Source organism: Colias eurytheme, chromosome 6 (assembly GCF_061535395.1).
Source record: "Colias eurytheme isolate Ceu_HAF_F1 chromosome 6, ilColEury1 Martin Lab GWU primary, whole genome shotgun sequence".
In the NCBI taxonomy this organism is placed as follows: Eukaryota; Metazoa; Arthropoda; class Insecta; order Lepidoptera; family Pieridae; genus Colias; species Colias eurytheme.
This window is the reverse complement of record NC_142985.1, coordinates 1,702,445-1,727,634: the sequence shown is the minus strand read 5'-3', so window position 1 is coordinate 1,727,634 and position 25,190 is coordinate 1,702,445. Positions and strand designations below refer to the sequence as shown.

Genomic DNA, 25,190 nt, shown 5'->3' with positions numbered 1-25,190 from the left:
ACGTTCAATAGAAACTTTTTCAATATGAGAATCATATTCAAGGTAAAAATCCCAATGAATTTCAAATATACAAGATGAAAAGTTTATTTGCTCGCGTCTTTACGTTGTCACTTTCAAATTGTTTGTGACTTGCTATGTATATGAATGCGTGATTGATGTAAATAAATAATAATGCAAGGTTCAGAAAACCACAGGGTAAAATCGGTAAAAGGCATACCTATCCAAGAAACAAAAGTTCGACGACATGTGACCTCTGCCAACCCGCACTTGGCCAGCGTGATGGATTATGCAGTAGGAACAAATACAGGCTATTGTGATAATCAAATAAATAATCTTTTCATTATCTAAACTACATTCTAGAAACGGCAATAAATATTATGAACGATATTGAAATTTCAACTAAGAATACAAAAAATAAATGGAAAGAACGAGTCCCTGTACAGAAAGCCTAATTGAAGTGTCAATCAAAACACTTCTAACAATACCAAAATAGAATTAAATTTCATAAATTATCACAGAACAAATGATCATCTTATATGCCCTTGCAATTTCAGCCACGTCTGAAATATCTCACATTTTATTTTAAAACCGAAATTTATTTGCGATCGACACAAAGTAACAAAGTCCATAATTCGTACGATGAAATACATAAGATATATTTATACTATAGATCATTGACCCAAATCTCGATTGTTCTAACCTAAGTCATAATAATATATTGAGATATTACCCAGTGCAAGTGATTCGGTATTTCCAAACATTTCTGTCAACTCTCAGCCACTCTCAGCTGCCTTGCTGCGGAAATTAACTTCACGTGTGAAGGTCGAGTGCTCACTGATAGAAAATGGGAAGTTTCGTATTTAGTAGTGGTATTTTTGTTATGTTGATTGTGTGTAACTAATCTAATTCAGAACTAAAGTCATAATTCAATATCACGCTATATACTAAAAGTAACAGTTAAAGATATAAATATAAAAATAATTAACATAGATAGTATGTGGCCCATCCAATTTATGACTGTGCCAATCGTAGCTTAGCCTCGATTTTTTCAATTTGTTGTAATATTTTCGAAATTACATAATCTCTGAAAATTTAAGCCGTCTATTACGGTTCATTGTGTAAATTGTAGTTCTAGTTTCACGTAAAAACTTATCTACTTATTTTAAAATCATACAGTGTGCACTCTTCTTTTACGATTAAAGGTAACGTACACACGACCCACACTCTAGGTTATTGAGCATCTCAATACTGCTTTTGTTTACTATTAAGTGTTTATACAGTAGCACCTCGTTAAGTCGAACCTCGATAAGTCAAAAACCTCCAAATCTCGAAAAAATGTCTTGTTCCCTTCCCTTCAAACCCGAAAACCTCCGTAACTTGAAATCTTGGCCCTCTGTTAGTCGAAATAATCACCGAGTCCCTCCAAGCCATTTTGGTACATATTTTCACTCTATAACTCGAAAAATTAAATTTGACCTCTGTATCTCGAACATGGCAACATTTTATTTTACAATCTTTATAACTTGATCATTTGGACTTTAACAACTTGCCGACAGTGCAGTACACTATAATTATTGTTTCTTAGAAAACATTTTAGGAGTATGCGATAATAAATTTATGACTCACGTAAACACGTGTTTGCATTAAGTAGGTATCTGATGACGAAATTATCGATTCAGTAGCTCAGAAAACCGATACTAATGAATAAGATTTAAGATGACATAGAAGACGTGAATAGTACATGCGCTCCATGGGTTTCCATCAAAGAGGCAAGAACCGCATTGAATACCTTACGAAATTTTATAAAGCAAACCAGTATCTTTGAAAAAGAAGAATTTTCTGCTCTTTATAGATTATAAAATGCTAGAGAACAACCAAATTATCTAAAGCAAAAAAAATACTGACTTTTTTAATGCCATATTTTTTATTTTAAAATGATTTGAAATAATGTTGATTTCTAATAAATAAAAACATGTTTGTGACCTCTGCAAGTTGAATTTTAATTTATTTTACCTCTGTAACTCAAAATTTATAAGAATAAACCTCAAACTCTTTATGTCGAATCAAAATCCGCCTAAGTCGAAATCCTCCATAAGTTGAAAACTCTATAACTCGAATTTTTTGGCGTCTCCCTTGATATTCGACTTATAGAGGTGCTACTGTATTAGCTTTTATAATATTAATGTGTATTTTTCATTAGAATGTTATGAATTGAGCATTTGTTTGAGTGCTCTAGAGAGTGTTAAGTTTGCAGGTTTATGTTTACATATTTTAAAGTACGAATAACGTGTTTTAAACTTTAATATGAAATATTTGCTTTTATACGAGTTAAAATTGTATGTTTGAAATTTTGAGTAGTTGTGTGCGTTTTTTGCTCTTCTTTTTAGAAGAGAAAGTTGTTCCATGTTTTATTTCATATTAAATTTTAATGATACACTAGCTCTAATTTTTCACATTTTCCTGTGAACATAACTATGAAATACCTTCTACTAACATAGATGTTCATTTTTATCTTTAAAATTGGACAAAGATCACATTCTTGTGATATATATTCAAATATTTTTTTAAGTAAAACTTATTGATGTGCGTTGAGAGTAATATTTCAATGTCGCGTCATGGCAATACCCTCACGTTATGGAGTAAGGTGACGTTTTTGGTAACTTAGAATCTTGCCAAGGAAGTTTCACTTCTGACACGTGGCTCGACACATACGCTCTTTTTAATTACTTACTGTCACATGAAACAAAGTATTAATTTCATACATAACTGAAACACATTGTAAATTTAATCAGCAACGTTTTGCATAAAGTCGCGATAAGCTATATCCATTCATATGGAAATGTTGACATAATGTAATTAAATTCTGAGTTGCTCAAACAAATTGCAGTTATTCTTGAACCAACGCTTACATCTGTTATAACTCGTTTTATTATGGCAATAACAGTTTCATTATTATTACCCTGTATTGTGAGTTTTAAGTATCATTAGTTAAAGAAAAACAAATGTTTAATTATTGAGTTTAAATAAAAGTTTTATAACGGGATAAAATGTTCACATTCAGTTATTTACAGCGTCACAAAGTTTTTAAAAAGGGTAATTGAATTTAATGGGTTAATTTATGCAAATAATATTCGGGTTTTTTTATCTATAAACCCAAATTTAGAATGCAAATGAAATGTCGTTTAATGTTCTTTGAAATGTTTCCTACGGGATAACACCTATGAGATTTTCGAGTGAAAAATGTAGATCGTTCCAACAAAAGAAATGTTTACTTTTTTAACATAGTCCAATGAGCCTTACAAGTTTTTTATGCATCACTTTTTTTAATGTAGACAAACAATATCGGAAAGTATTCAATATAGGAACATTTTATCAATCATGCGAAAAGATTAAGTAGGTATTTACTATATGTAATTATAATAGATCATATATTTATATATATATAATAAAAGGAGGTAGGTAGGAAGTACAAATATATGTATATATATTTGTACTTCCTACCTACCTCCTTTTTCATAATATTACTCCACACAGTAGGTTGCCTGGAAGAGATCACTCTTAAGTGATAAGGCCGCCTTCTGTGCTGGACTAGTTTTAAGTTTTAATTTTAAGAATTTATTTGTATGCCAGCACAATAAAGTGTTAATAAATAAATAAAATAAATAAATAAAGGTACATTGCCTAAGGGCAATATTATTATGTTACATAATATCACACCGGACCCCTCGATAAGTTGTAACAAAATATGCCATCTAAAATAGCATTACAATTCTTGGACAAAACGGTGAAGCCAGTAAAAGTTAAACTCGTGAATTTCGAAATGGAAACAAGTTTTTCAGTGGATCTCTTAATTTCAATTTCCTTTGTGAGACGTCTACAGTACCAAATTCTTATTAAACTTTTGAGGTTATAATAAATATTGCGGCGAACTTATAAGTTAGAATAAGGAATAATTGCGGTTTTGGGAAGGCTATTATGTCTTTTGTATAATTGCTTTGGCGTTGATTTTTGGCGGTATTTATTAGTTGGAATTTGTTAAGGCTTTCTTCGCTAAGATTTATGGTAAAGCGTGATTCATTAATCGGACCACAGATAATTAAGCGGGAAATGTTTATGGAAATAAATTGTTTTATGGTCTTTACTCCTTCGGGTAAAAAGTTAAGTAATTGGTGTTTTATTATAATTTAATTGATTGCTATAATTCGTAGAGATTGCACTTTATTATGATAATATGACGTGATTATTATGATAGTGTTAATGTGAGATCATGGTTTTTGGAAAATGAAGTTAGTATCTATTAATAAAGTGAAATAGAGCATGAAAAATATCAGGAGAATCAAAAAACATCCATCCATCTTTTTTTCCTTTTACATGGGAAATGATTTCCAAACAAAAGTTTTTCTTTTATTTTGTCAAAATATCAAGAAATACGAACACTCTCTCAATTTAAATTCAGAATATATTGCAAAGACAAAGGTCGATGCAAAATGAACCAGCTCTGAGGAATTTGAGCCTCTACCCTCATTTATTAAAGTCGACGTCAGTATGTGAGTAAACACGATTAAAATAATGTCAAAATGTGGGAAAAAATTGTGCCAATTTTTTATATAAATTGTCTTTGTTATAATTTAAAATGGTGTATAATAACCTTAAATATTATTCTTCTACTTTACTAAGTATCAATCAAATTATTTTGACTTCTCCGTACACAAATAACATACACATACAAACTATAGCGATTATTTATATAAGAAAATTTACATAATAAACGAATGAGTATGTGTAAATTTATGTGTAATCCGTTTTTACACAAAAACTGAGCCGATCTTATTAAGTTTTATCTTAGATATAGGTACCTAAGCTTCGTCATAGAAAACTTAAAACTCAAAAGAAGAGATGAATAATACAGATGAATAATCTATTCTCTTTTCTCTATCTTTTTTCTGAAGGAATTCTGCAAGAACCTTTTTATAACATTGAACTAGGTTAAATTTATTTTCGAAAAACGTCCAAAAATGTATAGACACGGCTTCGAAGCTTGAACCAACAAGATACGTTGATTAGACTGCTTTCAATTTCGCCGCAAAAATTAACCCGCTAAAAATATAAGAGCAAAAATGTTTTCGGTTTCTCCGATAACCACTTTATTTCGTATTGGAATGTAAATAGAGATAGGACGATGAATACAATTCTTTCAAGAACTTTTCTAAAAAAGTTAGCTGATAAATATTTATAAATTCAATTTGTATTTTAAGGGAAATCGATTTCGAAATATTTTTATTTTTATACGATTTTAATCGTAACTACAGTGTATATAACTATTCTAATGCCTTTTATCAAGGGATTAGGTAGGAAAGATAAGTTTCGTTCATTAAAATGCACATTATAACTAATTAACTAAATATGTAAAAAAAGTTCAAAATATATGAATGGATTTTGGCAAAGGAAAATCACGTCCGCGTTATTAAGATGTCTTTTTGTTGTCCTTCTGGCCATCGAGAAAAAAATGGGAAATGATATGATATTTAGTTAGTGTGTACTTTGGAGCCCGAAAGAATTTACTATTACCCACACACAATACACAAACACAACCCTATTCTTATTTTATTATGATCTAGTTTCAGCTAACGGCTCTACATTTCCTCAATAGTAACTAATAAGGAATAAGTCTATGCTAATTGTATCCAGAACGGATCAGTCGTTTTAAAGTGAAAGCGTAACAAACACTGATCAAACTTCATATCCTTATCAATTTTAGCATTTTTAGAAATTATAGTAGTAGAAGGAGTAGTAGTAGTAATAATATGATACAATTTAACCAATGACAATATAACTAAAACCGATTCGTATGAAAAGGCAAATCGGAAAGTTTAATACGGGCTCGTTTACAAGCTCACGGCCAGTTCGCATATTGTTTGGGAAACCTTCACTTTCGGTAAAGTGAGACCCTGATGTTGGCTTGTTTATTTACAAACATAAGTTTGGGAGAATAATTTTATTAGCGAAGCTGTGCAATATGGGACGTGCTTTTAAAATTATGTTAATATTTATTACTTTATTTAAGTTAGTCAATGTTAATATTTCCTATGCTTTGATTTATCGATGTGCACATCGTTTTTAACACGCTTTAGCTTCACCTGTATGTATGTAACCGACTCCTCTGGACTCGATTTTGACTCACTGTAAACGGACTGGTTTAATTCAAACTTTGTATACTTATCAAGGATCGGTGACAATACAATAATATCACGAAGCGTGTTTTTTTTAAGTTTTTTTAACTACATTAATTATTACATTTAAATACGCTGAGGTATTCCTATCACGTGCCTGCCGCTTGGATGAAACATGCAATATAATTTCCTTCTGGAACCAGGCGGTATTAACAGTATATTCATATCGATACCACTAAATTATACACACAATTAAAAAATATCAAAGAATAAAAATGATAGAACTGACAAAGACAACGCGCAATGAAGCGGTTATGAAAATTGTGAAGTGTCGTGACTTCTTACGTAATCCTACGTCAAGAGAGAGGTGAATATCCCACCTGTTACACTGATCGATTTTCTTTACGTAAAAGTCGCCGTTTGTGTCTGCTATTGAAGGATACAATTTTAATCGAATTCAAGAAAATGATGATATTCTTTTTATTAAGAAGCTGGCGTTTTACCTTCTCTGGAGGTAAATATTGTTTTTCTGTACTTTGACAATTCAAAAGCTCTTCTAAACGAAGACTAGTTGAATAAATAAATGTTTGAGTTTGAGTTCTGTTGAATAATTATTCAGTAGTATCAACTCAACTTCAAAAGCTTGTCTATAATAAGCTTATACTTAAGCGACAATCTCGATATCAACTAATACATTTAATAAAAAAAACTTGGTATTTATCGAATATTTTGCTCCTTCTTTATTTTAAACTTTTTATATTCAACGTTGAAGAACAAAACATTGGTGAACCTTACCCTATAAAATGCAGAGCTTTCTTTTAAACTTACTAGCTAAACAGTTTAGTCGTTTGCCCTTTGCTACCATAAAATTTTATCATGTTTGACCCTTTGCGTATTAGCCAAGTTTCCTAGACATGCATATAAATATAGGTTATAGCGGTTCTCTACTGCATACTAATATCCTGTAGGATGTTCGCCTTTACCGAGTGGTCAAGTGTGAAATGCATGCAAGAATGATCATATCAAAGGTTAATTAATGGCTGTTAGAGGAAAATGGACTGTAAATGCTCAGTTGACTATAATAAAAAGTTGGAGAGTTTGAAGTTCAAACAAGGAGTATAATTTAATACTAATATTTTTTACTAATTAATTACAAGAAGTTTAATTTAATAAACATCGAGGCTGTCCTAATACCGAAACTTTGTATTTATGATAAATATTTAAAAACAATATTTTGTAAAAAAAACGTAATACATTCATGAAGGAAGGCTTTGAATAATATTTTTGAATAAAGTCCTGCTGTTTTGGTTGGGTTCAAATATTTTATTAAAATAAAGAGGTATAAGTGGTAAATATTATCTAGGATAGTACATCAAAGCATTTATTATTATTTTAACGATAATTTAGTTTAACTGAGGATACTTCACAAAACTAATTAATTTAATTACCTTAATTATAATAATCTAATGTTTATAGCGTACCTACCTTATCGTTGAAATTGAAACGCTGTCTGTTTTAACCCTCTAACTAATTGATTCTAGGACCTCGTTAATCTAAAAACTACTAGTACTGGCACTTAATATATTTATAATATATTTTTAACCGTTTGAAATTTTAACATTTATACAACATAAACTACACCCCAAAGTAAACGCGGTTTTGGAGAGACATTTGCAAGAAAGAACAATGTTTATCATTTGTGTAAAAATTCAAAAACGTTTTAAGACGCCCAAATTAGGTAAGGAAAATGACGTCACCGCCAACTAAACATATTAAATTACCAAGTTGATAAACATAAACCCCGGAGCTTCCAATGAGTTTCATTTCGCTCAATTTAATGCAAATTTACTTACCTCCTTTATAAATACAGAATGAACTCCGCAAAACTGTTAAGGTGTACTTTTTTAAAATTAAACAAGTCGAGTCGATGTCAAATACGTTCTTTTTTAATTATGAATTTAAAAGATAATGGAGGGATTTTAATTTGACGAGTTTTAAATAGAAAATGATTAAACATAGACTGTTTGGTTATTGCATGGAACGCCCGTGACCTAATTCTTTTTTTGTAAATAAATCTAGGTAAAGTTTCTACTTGAAATTTCAGCTCATTTTACAATGAAAGTCCCAGTAGAGTCATGACTCAAAAATCTAATCGAGAAAGAGCAATATTTTTATATTACATAATATAAATTATATTTATTATAATACTAGCTCACCGCCCGCGGCTTCGCCTAAATCCTAAATGTAATGTCTAAATCCTAATAAATTATATACTAAAACCTTCCTCTTGAATCATTCTATCTATTAAAAAAACACTAAATCCGTCGCGTAGTTTTAAAGATTAAAGCATACAAAGGGACATAGGGACAGAGAAATCGACTTTGTTTCATACTATGTAGTGATACCCGTAAAAAATCTCACACATCAAAGTGATACCACTATAAAGCATTTCTTACTTGGATTTGGCTTGGGTCCTTTGAAACTAAAACGTTTTTATATTATCTGAAGATCAAGGTGAAAGCATACATCTTAACTATAGAGTTTCAAATGTCACAGCGTTAAGATATTGTATCGCTGACTTTATGTATCATAAATCAATGTTTTATATTAGTTACTCCTGAGATACTTATCTAATAGATAGATAATAATATAAAACATTGTTTTTGTAATATTATAAAAGTAGATATGAATATACTAGGAATATACGAACACAACTGCGTAATATTATTATAATCTAAATAAATAAATAAATAAATAAATATTTGGCTATCTTCATTTTATACTTTTCTTCTTCTTCTTCTCTTCCTAAAATGGGAATTCCCGATCCCAGCGAGGACGAATTCTGCCAATGTCAAGTTATGAACAGATGATCAGAGACTTTTAGCTATCGTTTATGTTAGTGCTTGTATTTATTATTATCTTTAAACACAGTCTGCAGAACTGTCCTTGCTTTTCATTTTTACCGTGTTCTATTAACTCAATAAAGATGTAGGTAATTAAATTTCTAATGACTAAGCACACTATGAGCACTAGGTTTCATAAAAGACATAAAAATAATGTTCCATCTCTGCAGACTTTAATAAGAGAATGATGAATCGATTGTAAAACTTTAGTTAAAATAGTTTACTATTTTCAATATCCGCAATGAAGCTATTTTCAGCCTTGTTTATATTTCTCGCACGCTACGGATATGCCAAATACCTTCATCTCTATTATTTATTGCAATTTTGCAAGGTCGTCTTAGAGTATACGAGCCCTTGAAATTGCAAGAATTTGGAAAAATTACTATCGTTTTTGATGTAATACGAGCATACATTTGGAATTCAAAGACGGAAAAAGGGTGGACGAACTGATATATGTCCACCACGTCTGTGGTCGTGACAGTTGGAGTGTCAGTTTAAGCTCCGTAAATTTTATATTATAAAAAGTATTTTATCATAGCTAGAAAGTTCTAAATGTGTATTTGAGTGATAATCTAACCTACTATTTAATAACGAACCGTATAAAACTTTAATTTATATACTGCATTAGTGTAAAAACGTTAAAAAGTGCCAACTGTCAAACAGCCGTGAGCCGATTTAAAATTCTCAACCGAACATCTGAAAGTGTGCTAAGTGCTAAGTACGATTTGAAGTCATTTATACACAATTTATATACAAAACGTTATAATCTGGGCCATCACGTTAATATTTTACATAATTAATCGTTCCTTCTTCATAAATCGAAGCTTGAATAAACATGGCAAACAAATGCAACAGTTGTGGAAAGTTCTTCGGGGCGTCAGATAGCACAAAATGTAATAAATGCAATATAACTTACCACAGGCAGTGTAATCATATAAGCCCGTCGTCCCGTAATAATAACAAGTGGATTTGCAAAATATGTACTACTAAAACAACCTCTAAAACTGTTGATGATACTCAGCCTGAAAGCCAAGAATCGGATAACTTTGAAGATGTCAGCACCTCCCCACAGGGCTCAACATCTCTAATACAAGAGATCAAGCTTCTACGGTCCGAGTTATCCAGCTTCCGTTTAGAGATATCTCGTCTATCCACTCTGGTCTCCAATTTTGGCTCAAGGTTGGATAGTATAGAGGAACGCGTATCACATCTTGAATCTGAACCATGCATCGAGATCGGCCAGAAACAAGTTCAACAGAATCAGGAATCGATTGAGTCCCTAAAGGGAAAGCTGAACGACTCCGAACAAGAGAAACTACTATATGACGTTGAGATTACTGGTATACCTGAATCTAATGGAGAGAATCTACTGCACACCACTATCACACTTGCACAAAAAATTGGTCTAACCCTAGATGAGCGAGATATAGCGAACGCGCACCGGCGTGGGCCTAAGCGTCTGCCCGAGTCCAGCTCGCAACCACGTCCCATAATAGTACGTCTCACCCGCAGACCCTTGCGTGATAAACTACTACAGGCGGCGCGCGTGCGACGCAGCGCCGATACCAGCGGGACGGGGCTAAGCGGGGATCCATGCCGTTTCTACCTAAACGAACATCTTACATTCGAAAACCGTAATCTTTTTTATCTCACACGGGAGAAGCTGGGACGCACCAAAAATTGGCGTTTTATATGGACTCGTGGGGGCCGAATTTACGCTAGGCAGGACAATAAATCTAAAGTTATCAATATACGTACGGAAGACGATCTAGATAAGGTTTTTCATATGTGAACTATTTTGATGTATGTTTTCTATCATTAATATCTATTTTTAATACAAGTCTAAGCTTTTATAGGTTTGTTTATTACTACCATAGTCTAATTAATGTATTTTTATTGTATAAACTTAACACAAAAGCTAAAATAACTTCTCTTAAACATGTTTACCGCTTACCTAGATATAAATATAATTGCACATATTATGTGACTCATTATCTGAGTTTAATTCTATTTTATGTTATAATTTCATTGTTTTCTTTAATAGTGTTATGTGGCAGTGATGTTTATTACTACCATAGTCTAATTATTGTATTTTTATTGTATAAACTCGTCACAAAAGCTAAAATAACTTCTCTTAAACATGTTTACCGCTTACCTAGATATAAATATAATTGCACATATTATGTGACTCATCATCTAAGTTTAATTCTATTTTATGTTATAATTTCATTGTTTTCTTTAATAGTGTTATGTGGCAGTGATGTTTATTACTACCATAGTCTAATTATTGTATTTTTATTGTATAAACTCAACACAAAAGCTAAAATAACTCCTCTTAAACATGTTTACCGCTTACCTAGATATAAATATAATTGCACATATTATGTGACTTATTATCTAAGTTTAATTCTATTTTATGTTATAATTTCATTGTTTTCTTTAATAGTGTTATGTGGCAGTGATGTTTATTACTACCATAGTCTAATTATTGTATTTTTATTGTATAAACTCAACACAAAAGCTAAAATAACTTCTCTTAAACATGCTTACCGCTTACCCAGATATAAATATAATTGCACATATTATGTGACTCATTATCTAAGTTTACTTCTATTTTATGTTATAATTTCATTGTTTTCTTTAATAGTGTTATGTGACAGTGATGTTTATTACTACCATAGTCTAATTAATGTATTTTTATTGTATAAACTTAACACAAAAGCTAAAATAACTTCTCTTAAACATGTTTACCGCTTACCTAGATATAAATATAATTGCACATATTATGTGACTCATTATCTAAGTTTAATTCTATTTTATGTTATAATCTCATTGTTTTCTTTAAAAGTGTTATGTGGCAGTGTTGTTGACTTTGACTCTAGTTTCCTCAGTAATAAAAGCAAAAACAAGTTTCTGTATGCATGTTTGTATGGATACTCACATAAGGTAATGATTAATTTTTCCCTAAAAATAATTTCCATAATATTTATATTCTATGTATGTATTACTGTATTCTTATATTATCATCCTAATCTATATAGTATATTTACTTATTATTCTATACACCTACCCTATTTTATTTTTATTTTTTTCTCATTTAAAGATAATAATTGGTCTTCAATTGTAAACATAATCTGAAATTTGGTTTTTTAAATCCCGGATCTCTGGGTAATAGGCACGACGAGTTCCTCGTGGCGATGCAGCGCCATTCTGTTGACATAATGGCTATAAACGAAACATGGCTGAGGGCTGGTGAGGAGGGACGTGCTCCTGTTGTCCCGGGATACCGGCTGCATCATGTACCTCGACCAACCAGTGTGCGGACCCGCGGAGGTGGGGTAGGCTTCTATTTGAAAAAAGGGCTTCAAGTGCGTATTTTATCTAATCCCTCTCCATCTACCGTTGAACAAATGTGGCTCAAGCTTGTAGTACGAGGTAAAAATTTAGTTATAGGAACTGCATATCGTCCACCATGGTTGGATGCTGGAATATTTTTCGAAGCTCTGTCAGAATCTATCGGATCTTTTATCTGGTGCGACTATATGGTACTACTAGGAGACTTCAACATAAATATCTTCAACCCCTGTCACCCGAATTTTATGAAATTGGACTGTTTTTTAAATACCAACAAACTACAACAACATATATCCGAGCCCACGCATTTCACAGCCGAAACGGAAACATTGTTGGATTTAGTCTGTACAAACACACCCGTCTCACATGTCACAGTTGATTATATTGAGGCACTCAGCAATCATGCTTTTGTAACATGTGTTCTCAACATAACCAAAGAAAAAATGCAACCCAAACATTTTACATACAGACCGATCAAAGACATCGACAAGGAAGTCTTCCAACAATCTTTGAATAACATTATTTGGGATAACCTATTACAAATTAATGACGTCGATAATGCTGTTATTACTCTTACCAGTTACATTTTATCCTTATTTGATTTTTTTGCTCCAAAACGAACCATCTATATCAAGGACAAGCAATATCCATGGATTACATACAATTTGAAAATGATGATGAAAAGTCGTGATGAAGCTCATGTTACAGCGCGCAAGAGTAAACTTGATGTACACAAAAAGTTCTACACGGATCTAAAAAATTATGTTAAATTTGCAATTCATAGAGAAAAACAGGCATATTTCAATTCATATATAAATAACAACATAAATAAACCAAAATTCATGTGGAAACATCTTAAACAACATTTAAACCCCAACAAGAACTGCATCCTTCCAACACATCTTAATAACCCTCATAATATAAATAGTCATTTTCTAAATATCCCAGGCACTACTCAAGTTGATATATCAACCATCTCATTTTACAATCTTAATAGATATGGTGATGCTGTATTTGATTTTCAATTTGTCAATGAAGATATAGTCCACAAACATATAAAAGAACTCAAATCTCAAGCTGTAGGGATAGATGACATACAACTAGATATGTTACTACTTACCTTACCAAATACATTACCAGTGATAACACATATAATTAATAGATCCATTCAGACGTGCACCTTCCCGGAGTTATGGCGGCATGCCCTGGTAATTCCTAAACCTAAAATAAATAATCCTGAAAACCTACATGATCTACGTCCCATAAGTCTCCTCCCCTGTATATCCAAAATTATCGAGAAAATAGTTCATAAACAATTATTAGAATTCCTGGAGAGGAACAACATACTCCCTGATCACCAGTCCGGTTTTCGGAAAAAAAGAAGTACCACCACTGCACTCTTGGATGTAGTTGACTCTGTGATAGGAGCGCAGGATGAAGGAAAGGGAACTCTACTACTGCTACTTGATTTTTCACGTGCATTCGATACTATAGATATTACTTTGCTTCTCTCCAAACTAGCCTACTACGGATTAAGTGATAATAGCATCAAGTGGTTTAAAAGCTACTTAAGTAATAGAATGCAAACTGTGATGGTCACAAAAGAGGATGGAAGCAGGTTGTTCTCAGAATGTACCAGCATAGGAAGAGGAGTTCCGCAAGGATCAATATTAGGGCCACTTTTATTTATTTTGTACAGCGCAGATATTATAAACAACATTAAACACTGCAGTTACCAGATATATGCGGATGATGTACAACTCTATCTCTCATTCTATCCTAGTGAAACTATACAAGCACTTGACCACATGAATTCTGACATTAAGCGAATTGACTCTTGGGCACAAAAAAACTCCTTGATTCTGAATCCCCTCAAAACCAAGTACCTTATATTAGGAAATCCCAAAGTAATTGAAAAAATAGCTAACCACGATCCTGTCATAACAATAAATTCAAGAAAAATTGACCGTGTGCATGAGGCACGTAACTTGGGACTAATTTTTGACGAACACCTTAGGTTTGAAAAACACATTAACAAAACAATCTCCACCTCATTCTACAAATTAAAAATGCTTTATAGAATAAGAAATTATATCGAAACACCTCTACGCATTCAACTATGTGATGCTCTTATCCTCTCCAGATTCAATTACGCCGACACTGTTTATGGCCCCAGACTTCTTTCTCGCACACAAACAGCGATACAGCGCGTACAAAATGCGTGTGCGCGTTTTTGCTGGGACATCCCTTCAAGAAGTCATGTGAGCCCCTACCTTAATACCGCAAACGTCCTAAATATGAAAAAAAGACGCCAGGTACACTTTGCCACTTTACTTTTTGGATTGATGCAGTCGAAAATACCCACATATCTCTACGAAAAACTCGCATGGGTAGGTGAACGAAGTGCCTTAAACTACCTAACTAGGTCTGCAAACTGTAAACTATCCATACCCAAGCACCACTCAGCTGCATTCAAGGGTAGCTTTCGATACAATGCCACTAAATGTTGGAACAACATCCCACCACCATTAACCAGTTTGAAAAATATTAATAATTTTCGTTTTCAATACCGGAAACATATTTTAAAATCCTGTTCTAACACTTAGTGCATTTGTATCGAATTACACATTAAATATCTATTTTATAACATAATATTATATACGCATTTATTCTCTGCCTATCTATCGTTATAATTATTATTAACATTGTATACATAATTTCATTTTATTTATTTACATTATATACATAATTACATACTGATATTAAGTATATATATATATTATATCTATCATATTAATAGAAATATATCCTTCACATAATATACTCATGTTAAATTTTCATTACATGTAATTCTAGACTGAAACTCCAATAGTCACTTGGGGTCACTGAAAATCAGTGGTGGTAAGGTATTAATCACCTTGCCATCATAAACTGAGTTGGCTCCATTTGTCAGGTCACTCACTGCCACATTACCTACTGTTTCTTAGGAATAAGCTTCTTCTTATTCTTATTATTTTTCTTTTATTTGTTTTTCCTTTGTAAATCAATTTGTAATCATGATGTGATTCTGACAATAAATGTGTTTATTATTATTATTATTTATTATTATATACCCCGCATCTTATAAAGTGTTCGAAACGAGTATTGTTTTACCAAATTGACCATACAAACATACAATTACAAATACCATTGGATGTTTGCACTAAGCTTGCAACACAATACAAGAGGTAATGTGAACATTTTATTTTACAGAACGAAATAAGGTATCGTACTCTTGAAGATTTTCAAGAGCAATTCGGTTGCAGTACAAACAACATTTAACTTTGAAATTTAAAACCACACGAGGTCAACCAAGAGCATAATCAACTGTCGACACCAGCTTTAAAAATCCCTTTTTATTTTAGCCTGTCCTCACAAATACAGAGAGTCATTCTATTACAAAGCGTTGACAAGAAACTGCATTTTCGTAAAACCAAAACTGCGGACATAAAAGTTGAATTGTAACCAGCGATAGGTTTTAGAATTCCCTTTTTTATGTTCAGAAAAAATGTATGGAAAATGATATGTTCGCAAAACGTTCTTCCAATATTTGCATATTCGTTAAGGATAGGGTTAAAGGGCTAGGTAAATAGAAATCTTTCTATGACGTTATATCTGACCTTGTTGGTTTGGAAAACACTTCAGTATGTTTGTTTGCAATTTAAGCCTAACAACAATTTTCTTATGTATGGTGTAGGTACACAAACAAGGTAGGAAATAAGATTGTGAGAAAAATAATGTTGCAGGCCATAGGTATGGTTTATTTTGGCTCGTCGAAAATACGTTTTAACAATAAAAAGTACTTATTTTCAAAAAACTTCACATCGCAGTAATGTCGAATTTATATTTTATTTTAAAATATCAACCTTCATTTCAGTTTGCGTAAAAGTACGACCAACGAAAACACTTGATTTTTAATATAAATAATTGTAATATCTAAAAATTCAAGCAGAATCATTGGCCTGTGTTGGTTGAACTAGGAAAAGCTGGCACTGTCCCAAAAGAGAGCCAAAGCTCTGTCATTTAGCGAATAGACTTTGGCGAGACGAGATTCGATAGGATCTGATATAAATCATCCGATCTAACCAAGGGAACGTAGGTATGTATCTTCTAAAGAATTGCACATCCGTGTTCCTTTGCCTAAAGTAGGAAACTTGTAAAATTATGAAAGTAATAGGGTAAGGTTGCTCAAGTCGTACCCCCTAAGGAAATTATGCTATAATATTCACGACAATTGAAATAATACAAAATAATCCACATTTACTGAATCTTTATTTAGTTGTCTATTATTAAAAAATCAAAGAAACTTACAATGTTAATATTAAAATATATATTTTAACGTTTTTCAAAAACATACCTTCGGTACGATTAAGGCGCCTAGTTGCCTAATTCGTACCACATACAGCCTAAGTCGTACTTAGAAAATACACTTTAGTGAAGATATAATAAACTATATAGAAAAATTCTTAATAATAAGAGATCAATTTTAAGTAAGTTAAAATTACAAATAATTCAGTCTGAGATTAACTTAAGCATATTATTTGGTAATTATTTTAGTGAACAACAAAATCTTAGACCTAAATAGAAGTACGAGTAAAGAATTTTGAACAGGTACGACTTAAGCATACTTATCTTTGAGGTTGAAAAATAAAATTACTAACACAACCTAAAAATTATATTTGAGTATGCCCAAACGATTGACAGATAAGCATTAAAAATCGTTGTAAACAAAGACAAAATATAAAGATAACATTCCTGCCGTAAAAAGCTTATGAATGAGTCGTTAATTTTACATGAAAAGTGATAAAAAACTTACTTTTTGAATTATTTTCGCTGCACGAAGCCGACCGCCTGACCACTTGTTTACGCTTGCTCGCGCGACTAAATAGTTCACGTTAACAACACTAGATGGCCCAATTCAATGGTATCAGACGAGATATTGGTGGGGTACGACTAACGCCGTGGTACGACTTGAGCAACCTTACCCTACTAGTTGCGCCAGCGTCTTTGTTTATGAAGATGTGGTTAATTCAGTTTTGTTTTCTAATCGTGTCTATGTGCCATGTATAATGTATGATTGATGAACTAATAAATGAACAGACAAGAAAAAAGGAACAAAAAGTTATTTTCGGTTAAGTTTTTGGAACACTTTTATTTATATGACACACTTAGAGCTGTACACTTAGACAATTCAATTTTATTCGAATCCGTTAATTTATATCAAGCACAAAAGATAATACAAACTAAACGTGATCTCAAACAAGGAAAATAGATTATTATAATTGAAATTAACGCATTCACGTGTGTAATTTGAAACGGCAGCCCAATGATTTTAACCACACACCGCAGAATTAATAAAATGTGGCTTATTATGTCAGTTTATTTACCAACTTTAATATGGTATAATTTTAAATTAATATTGATCAAAAACTATTCAAAATACTAGCGGCCAAATTTTTGTAGACAACCTTTTTTTTAAGCTATTGCATAGCTTCTATCGCGGGCCTTGAGCGCGGGGACCGAATCCAGAAATTCCGTAACGAAAAACCTCACGCTCCCCACTCCGACGGGCGCGGGGGTGTAGCTTGAAGGCATGCTACGCAATAGCTGTACCGCGGCAGTCCCCGAGTGCCACACGTCTTTTTTTATAGTGGGGAAATCTTCCAAAGATACCCACGGCCCCCGGGGAAGGAGCCGTGGGTTATGTCGGATTCTTACCGACTAAAACCCCACTGTGTTCCGTCGAGCCGCTTACTTGGCAGATATCTATCCTCCCAATTCTAAATATACATAAAATTTGGGTTTTAGAAAAAAAAACTATGAACGCACTAATCCTGCTGCCGGATCTTGCTCTGTTTGTAAAGAATCAAAGCTATGGTTATGTTTTCTATATCTTGCACTACTTGATATTGTTCCCGAAAGAATTTCATTGCAAAGTATCTTATTAAAAATTGTTGTTTAGCTGTAATACAGTAGGTAATATATTTTAATAAACGTTAGCTTAATAGAGTGAAAAGATAAAAATAATTGACTTTACTAGTACTACAAAAGCAAACAGACCATAATAATAACACTAAAAAGCAATAACACGTTGAAGAAATACGTGTACACTTATCGTACCAAAGAATGCCTTTCTGAATTTAATTTTGCACGTGCTTCAGCGATATTCGAAAGAAAAAAAATACATTTATTTGTACCGATACCATAATATTACTACAGTTATAATACAAGAAAATAATTAAAATTAAAGTTAGAGTTAGAAAATAAATATTTTAACGGATTTTAAACGCGATTTATTCATTATATTATATTAGGTATATGTGCAAATTGTGCGAAACACGATACTAATATAACTAATATAACAAGATAATAATTGAATAAATCGCGTTTAAAATCCGTTAAAATCTTTAATTTCTAAATGTAGGTTTATACCTAAGTAATTTTACACGAGTATTATTACTCGTGTAAAATCAAACGCAAGAACATAATCTCATATACTTAGGGATGTTATTCTAAAATAAACCGTAAATTCGTGCGTTAGGATACATATTAAAAAGCTTAATTGCACGCCTCTTAAGCGAAGCGTTGAGGTGGGTACTACTGTCACTTCGCGCAAAACATCTGATTTTTTAATATTTAAGTTAGTTTTCACTAAAATCAATCTGTCCAATAAAAGGCATAGTTTACTTGTCTTATATATAAAATTCTCGTGTCACAATGTTAGTCTGCATACTCCTCCGAAACGGGTGGACCGATTCTCATGAAATTTTCTGTGCATATCGGGTAAGTCTGAGAATCGGCCAACATCTATTTTTCATATGTACCACGGGCGAAGCCGGGGCGGGCCGCTAGTATTTTATATTTTATTAACAGTTTAGAGTACAAAATGGAAATATCCACTCAGTGATTGGAGAATCTAAGGATTATCACAGGCTTTAATCCAGAGTTTACGACGCATTACTAGATTTTGACGGCTCTGAGAATTTAGGTTAATACGTGATTACAGACAGTTTTAAATGTAGGTATATTTATTTTTTGGAAAGTTCTTTAAAGGGCATTGATTAAAGATATGCTTTAGATATTATGCTTTTAAGTATTCATTTTCCAGTTCTGATTAAATAATTCGATTCGAAGTTACATAGACAAAAGGGAACATTAGTTTTTGTATTACTTTACAATGTGTGCTTTTTTTCATCAGATTTATTTAGCTCGTTTGTTTTCTTATGAAATATGAAACCACATAGTTTTTTCAACCAATGGAGATATTATGCTGTTTTCATATTATATAGAGCACTAACGGAACGATGAGGAAATATGATTATTTGTATGGTACAAGTAGTTTATTTTTTCATTTACACAAGTAGATATAGGGCGACTGATTTATCAATAAATGGAAAAAAACTGTGACCTAAATTATGATAGGGTTTCTGTTCTTCAAATGGCTACACTAACTTGCATGAAAACATTTTAATTAATCCATCAGTCCCCGGAATCACAGACACAATAGAAAATCTATTGTGTCGTGGCCCGATCGGGCCGCTCGGTGGTCAATGGGTTGATTCCCCAAATAATCATGTTAAAATATTATGTAATTGGTATATTCAAAGGCAATTCTTGTGAACTTTTTAAAAATGATATTTTTATCTCAGCTTAAATGTATAAAATCTGGACTTCTTATACTTAAGAAACAACTGTAATCCTAAATCCCAAGCATATAAGATATAAATATACCCAAATAAATATAATATGAAGCCTGAAGGACATTCCTAAGCCGTCATAACAGTACAGAGCAAAACCATTCGTGGATATGTAAGCTTCTTAAAATGTCTCCACAAAAATCAAGTTTGAACATGTCAATTTTTAATAAAAGGGCTTTAACAACCCTTCTAACCCCAAGCAGCTTGAAGAACATGTCAGAGTACTTTGTGAATTCGCTGGCTTTTTGTACATAAATAAGTTAAAAGACTGGTTAGGTAACTGAACGAGAATTTTCCATTCCATGTGGGGTAAAAATTTGATGTTCCTATAGTTAGTAATAGTTAATGTCTCTAAACCTAAAAATATTAAACTAAAACACTAACTAATATTACATTATCTAACCAAAATTTTATTTGTATGGAAATCTCATAAACTAACTTAAGAAAAGGTCCAAATTAATTCGACATAGACAAATAATAACGACATAACATTAACTATACAAACATCATCAGCATATCCGTGAATTCTGTTTCTTTTAACAAAATTTATACTATTACTTACAATATAAAATCTCAGTATTCAATTATAAAAAACAGCCACGACTTTATCCACACAACTTACAAGACAAAAAGTGACATCCTATTTTCTCAGTAAATTCAACCGCTAAGATATAACGTGTTGTCTCAGTAAAAGCTATTGACAAAGCACACGTATTTCATTTCCACTTCAAACGGAGTATTTTCTGTATTTATGAGGGACAATTTGAGAGAATTCAGCCCTTACCGTTTTGCGTATAAAAATTGATAACTGATAGCTTTGGCGACGTTCAGAAATTTCCTGTCAAGGGATTATTGGAAGAGTACTTTGACTCCGGCTTATTTAAATACTTTATTTTTGTTTTTATCTATTCTAATATTATAAAAAGAAGACTATTTTGTTTGTTTGGTTGAACGCGCTTATCTCAGGATCTACGGGTCCGGTTTGAAAAAATATTTCAGTGTCCGATAGCCCATTTATTGAGGAAGGCAGTATATCATCACATTAATACCAAGGAGTGGATCAATGCGGATAGAACCTCGGGGCGCAGCTAGTCAGTACTCGGTAAATACATACCTATATAACTTAGGATTTATTCTTTTAACCTACAAATATTCTATACTGCTTTTGGCAAACTACGCCAAAACTTGAAATTAAACTATTTCAGTTTCCTGTCAAATCAATCCGAGTCGAGGGATTACACATATAAAACAAAACTAAATTGATTTATTTGTTAAACTGAAAAGTCGTTTAGCTTTTACGAACAAAGTCAAGATTCGAAACTGACTCATGAACTTGACAAATTCTTCACTATGAGAATGTATATATTGTTCTCAATGCATCGCTTGATCTATAAAAACATATAATTAATTGCCAAATATAAAATATCGACGAATTTTTATCTGCCGCTTGAATCTATTGAATGATTAAAAATGAATCGCCAAATGTGTTGCTAAGCGTAAAGACAAAAAATGGCTCGACCAAATCTTCAATTTATTTTAACGTTTTTGTAAAGCAGGTTCATACAGAGAGAAGTTCATACAAAGTACAAGGGAAACCGAGAAAATAAGTCAGAACAAGCCTGCCAGGGCAGCAATGAAAGGACATGAAGCCTCTTATAATGCAAACTATATTGAAAATGAGTGAAATATTAACAACAACTTCAAATTAATTTTCAATAGATGCCTGTCGGGATATCCATTAATTATTTTGGTTGCTAACACGCGCAATGTTCCAAACATTGTATCTCATTAATTATTAAAATCTTAATAATAGTGGAACAATCACATTTCTGTATTAATGGAATTTCTCTTTAAATATTACTGTTAACTGTATATTATTAGCCGTTAGTCTATGTAGGTTGGAACTTGCAAATTGGAATATGTCCATTTTTCCTGTTTTGTAAGTTGTAAGTTTGGAATTAGATCAATAGTAACGTTGTGTGAAAATTTTCAGAGTTATATATTATTTATCAAAATTTATCAAAACAAGGAAATTTTTCTAAAAGATACTTTTTGAGTGTGTTTCTGATGGAATTAACTTTTCTTTCTTCCTCCTTCCGTATAGTCATAGACAAATATACTCAACTACTTTAGATTCTATTAGTCCATGGTATAGTACAGACAGAAGATGTAATCGATCAATGTAACAATAAAAGAACGTATATGTATAAATAAAATACCATCCATTTATCGCCCAGTGAAACAATCTTCAGTAATAAATAAAATCACATAATATACCGTAACAGGTGCATAACTTGATGGATTGCACTACTTCAATAATAACACTTTACAATTAGAGCAGAGTGCTAATAATAATTAGCTGAGGACTGAACCCTGTTCTAAGACCGAACTGACGTTTATTAGGTAAGTACCACAACCAACGATAACACATTTTCATAGTCTACCTTTAGGTTATTCAATAATCATAAAATAATTGAATAGGTAAGTAAATTAATCTTCTTATATATAAAAATGAATCGCAAAATGTGTTGGTAAGCGCATAACTCGAGAACGGCTGAACCGATTTCGATAATTCTTTTTTTATTATGTTCCTTGAAGTACGAGGATGGTTTTTATGTAGAGAAAACGTAAATATTATGTACCACGGGCGAAGCCGGGGCGGACCGCTAGTAATATATAAATGTTGCACATAAACGTGCCTTTTTCCATATTATGACGTACATCATTTTCCACTGGAGGCGTATTTCTATTCTTGATTCTTAAAAGAAAGATTCAGCAATAGAAACTTATAATTGATTCGTTATCTAAGAAATGGCCGTCAAAGATTTTGTTTTTTCGATAGAAACTATAATTACAATTAGAGAAGGCAAAGTTAGGAAGTTTTAATTGCGATATTTTCACTTCTAATGAATATATCTACTTTAATTAATGAAGCTGTAGTTAAATCATTATTATCTGGCTCTCCATCCCTCGTACTTGTAAAATATGAATTTTAGGGGGAAATTTTTTTGTTTTGTTATTTTTCCCCATTTCATGATGTTCGATTTTGGTACAATAGCATTGTAAAAGGCCCTAGGCCTTTTCTAATGCGTATTCGCATGCGTTTCATCCTACTGCGATTTTATTTTTGTTTCAAAAATTATCTACCCTGGTCTATTATCTGAATCTTTGTTCCAAACGGCACATCATATCAAGATGATAATATTTTAATCATTGATAGTTTTTAATCTGTCCAACACCAAGGGAATTTTTTTTATCCAGGTACTATGCGAGTAAAACCATATACTGAAAGTACTTAAATCCTAACATACACACAACCTGTTGAAAGAAAAGAAAGAAAGAAAGAAAGAAACATTAATCCGACTCCACAATATGTTGCTGTTCTTTTAACACAACATAAGCGGTTAGTTTTCAATACAATAACCCCACGTCAAATCTATTTTAAAACTATTCAATCAACATTACGGGCTACGGCTGAAAACAAAAACAAATTGAAATTGGCATATTCATCGTAATACCTTCACAATTGCTCTTTGTTGTGAAATTTAATTTGAAACTCCATTCAAAAAGCATTAATTAATCCAACTCGACATGCAGTGAATTGAACAGAATATAGTGTAACTGTTTACGCTCCAATTGAATATTTTTTTGTGTAAAAGGTTTTCAGTTATGTATTTCATGTGACGAGTTTATTGGTGTTTAAAAGACTTAAGCCGATTAAAAACATGTTTCTTTATCACTACATAGTATAAAACAAAGTCACTTTCTCTGTCCCTATGTCCCTTTGTATGCTTAAATCTTTAAAACTACGCAACGGATTTTGATGCGGTTTTTTAACGTGATAACGTTTTTAAAATCGTTTTAGTCGGGTGACATGTTCAGAAACTTGTGTCACACCAAAACCTCACGAGCGCGATCGCAGGTATAACGAGAGAGAGACGGACCGATCTCCCGTCTCATCTCGAGCGCTGCCACCAATAAGACGTTATCACGTAAACATCTCGATCGTAAACCTACTTTACAAACAACCAATTTTTTTAATAGATAGAGTGATTTAAGAGGAAGGTTTTAGTATATAATTTATTATGTTTTAGACAAAGCGAGCGAAGCCGCGGGCGGTAAGCTAGTTATTATATAAACTTATGTTTTATGAAATAACTAACCACTTTTCCCGGCTAAATTGGTTATCTCTACGTGTGTAAACAAACGCGTTTTAAACCCGTTAAATCTATTAATTTCTTAACGTAAAATAATCGCGTAAAATCAACCAAGAAGACAGCCAAGTTTGTCAGAGGATTACCGTATATTAAAGCATTAAATTAATTTTCTCGTGGTAACAGGCTTAAATTGCTTAGAACACGTGTATGTATAATGTTCTTATTAGAAATATTTACATATTAACAATAACGCTTAGCTTCTAGGCCGTTTAGCCTTAATATCTGATAGTTGAAAGACAGAAATGAGAAACAAAATAATATTGTATTCAGTTTAATTAAATTGGACATAGAAATCTTTACCTATACTAATAAGGCTGAAGAGTTTGTTTATTTGTTTGAACGCTCTAATTTCAGGAACTAATGGTCCAATTTGAAAAAATATTTCGGTGTTAGATAGCCCATTTATCGTGGAAGGATACATCATCACGCAAAGAATAACAGGAGTGGAGCACTGCGGGTAAAACCGTGGGGCCAGCTAGTTTTATATAATATGTATAAGCCTCTTCTACGTTGAGAAAAGCGGACCATTTTTAACGTATCATGGTTCAATAAACAACAAAAGGGATTGTATTTTCTAAATTGGTATTAGTTTAGTTCCTGTATTTGACTGACCAAAGCCGGCGGCGCAAGTTTAGGTCACCTTAATCCACTGATTGACAGTTCTTCTGGAATCTGGGCAAAAAGATTTCGTACACAACTTTTTTATTAAGGAAACTTCGTACATAACTTTTTTATTAAGTTCAGAAACTAAGATTTGATTGAACTAGCTACGTATAAACACGTATAAAGTAATACATACAGCACGGCCTT

The 25,190-nt window shown here is 32.2% G+C and overlaps 2 protein-coding genes across 2 annotated transcripts in view; one reads left to right on the top strand and one right to left on the bottom strand.

Annotated features, from left to right (window-relative positions):
* The window catches only part of LOC149907446 (uncharacterized), a 77,953-nt gene that overhangs the window by 38,424 nt on the left and 14,339 nt on the right, over nucleotides 1-25,190 (bottom strand). The window lies entirely within an intron of this gene.
* Nucleotides 9,909-11,497, top strand: LOC149907447 (uncharacterized). The gene has a single exon (XM_090103324.1). The coding sequence runs from the start codon at nucleotides 9,909-9,911 to the stop codon at nucleotides 10,863-10,865; it is 957 nt and encodes a 318-aa protein (XP_089959450.1). The 3' UTR covers nucleotides 10,866-11,497.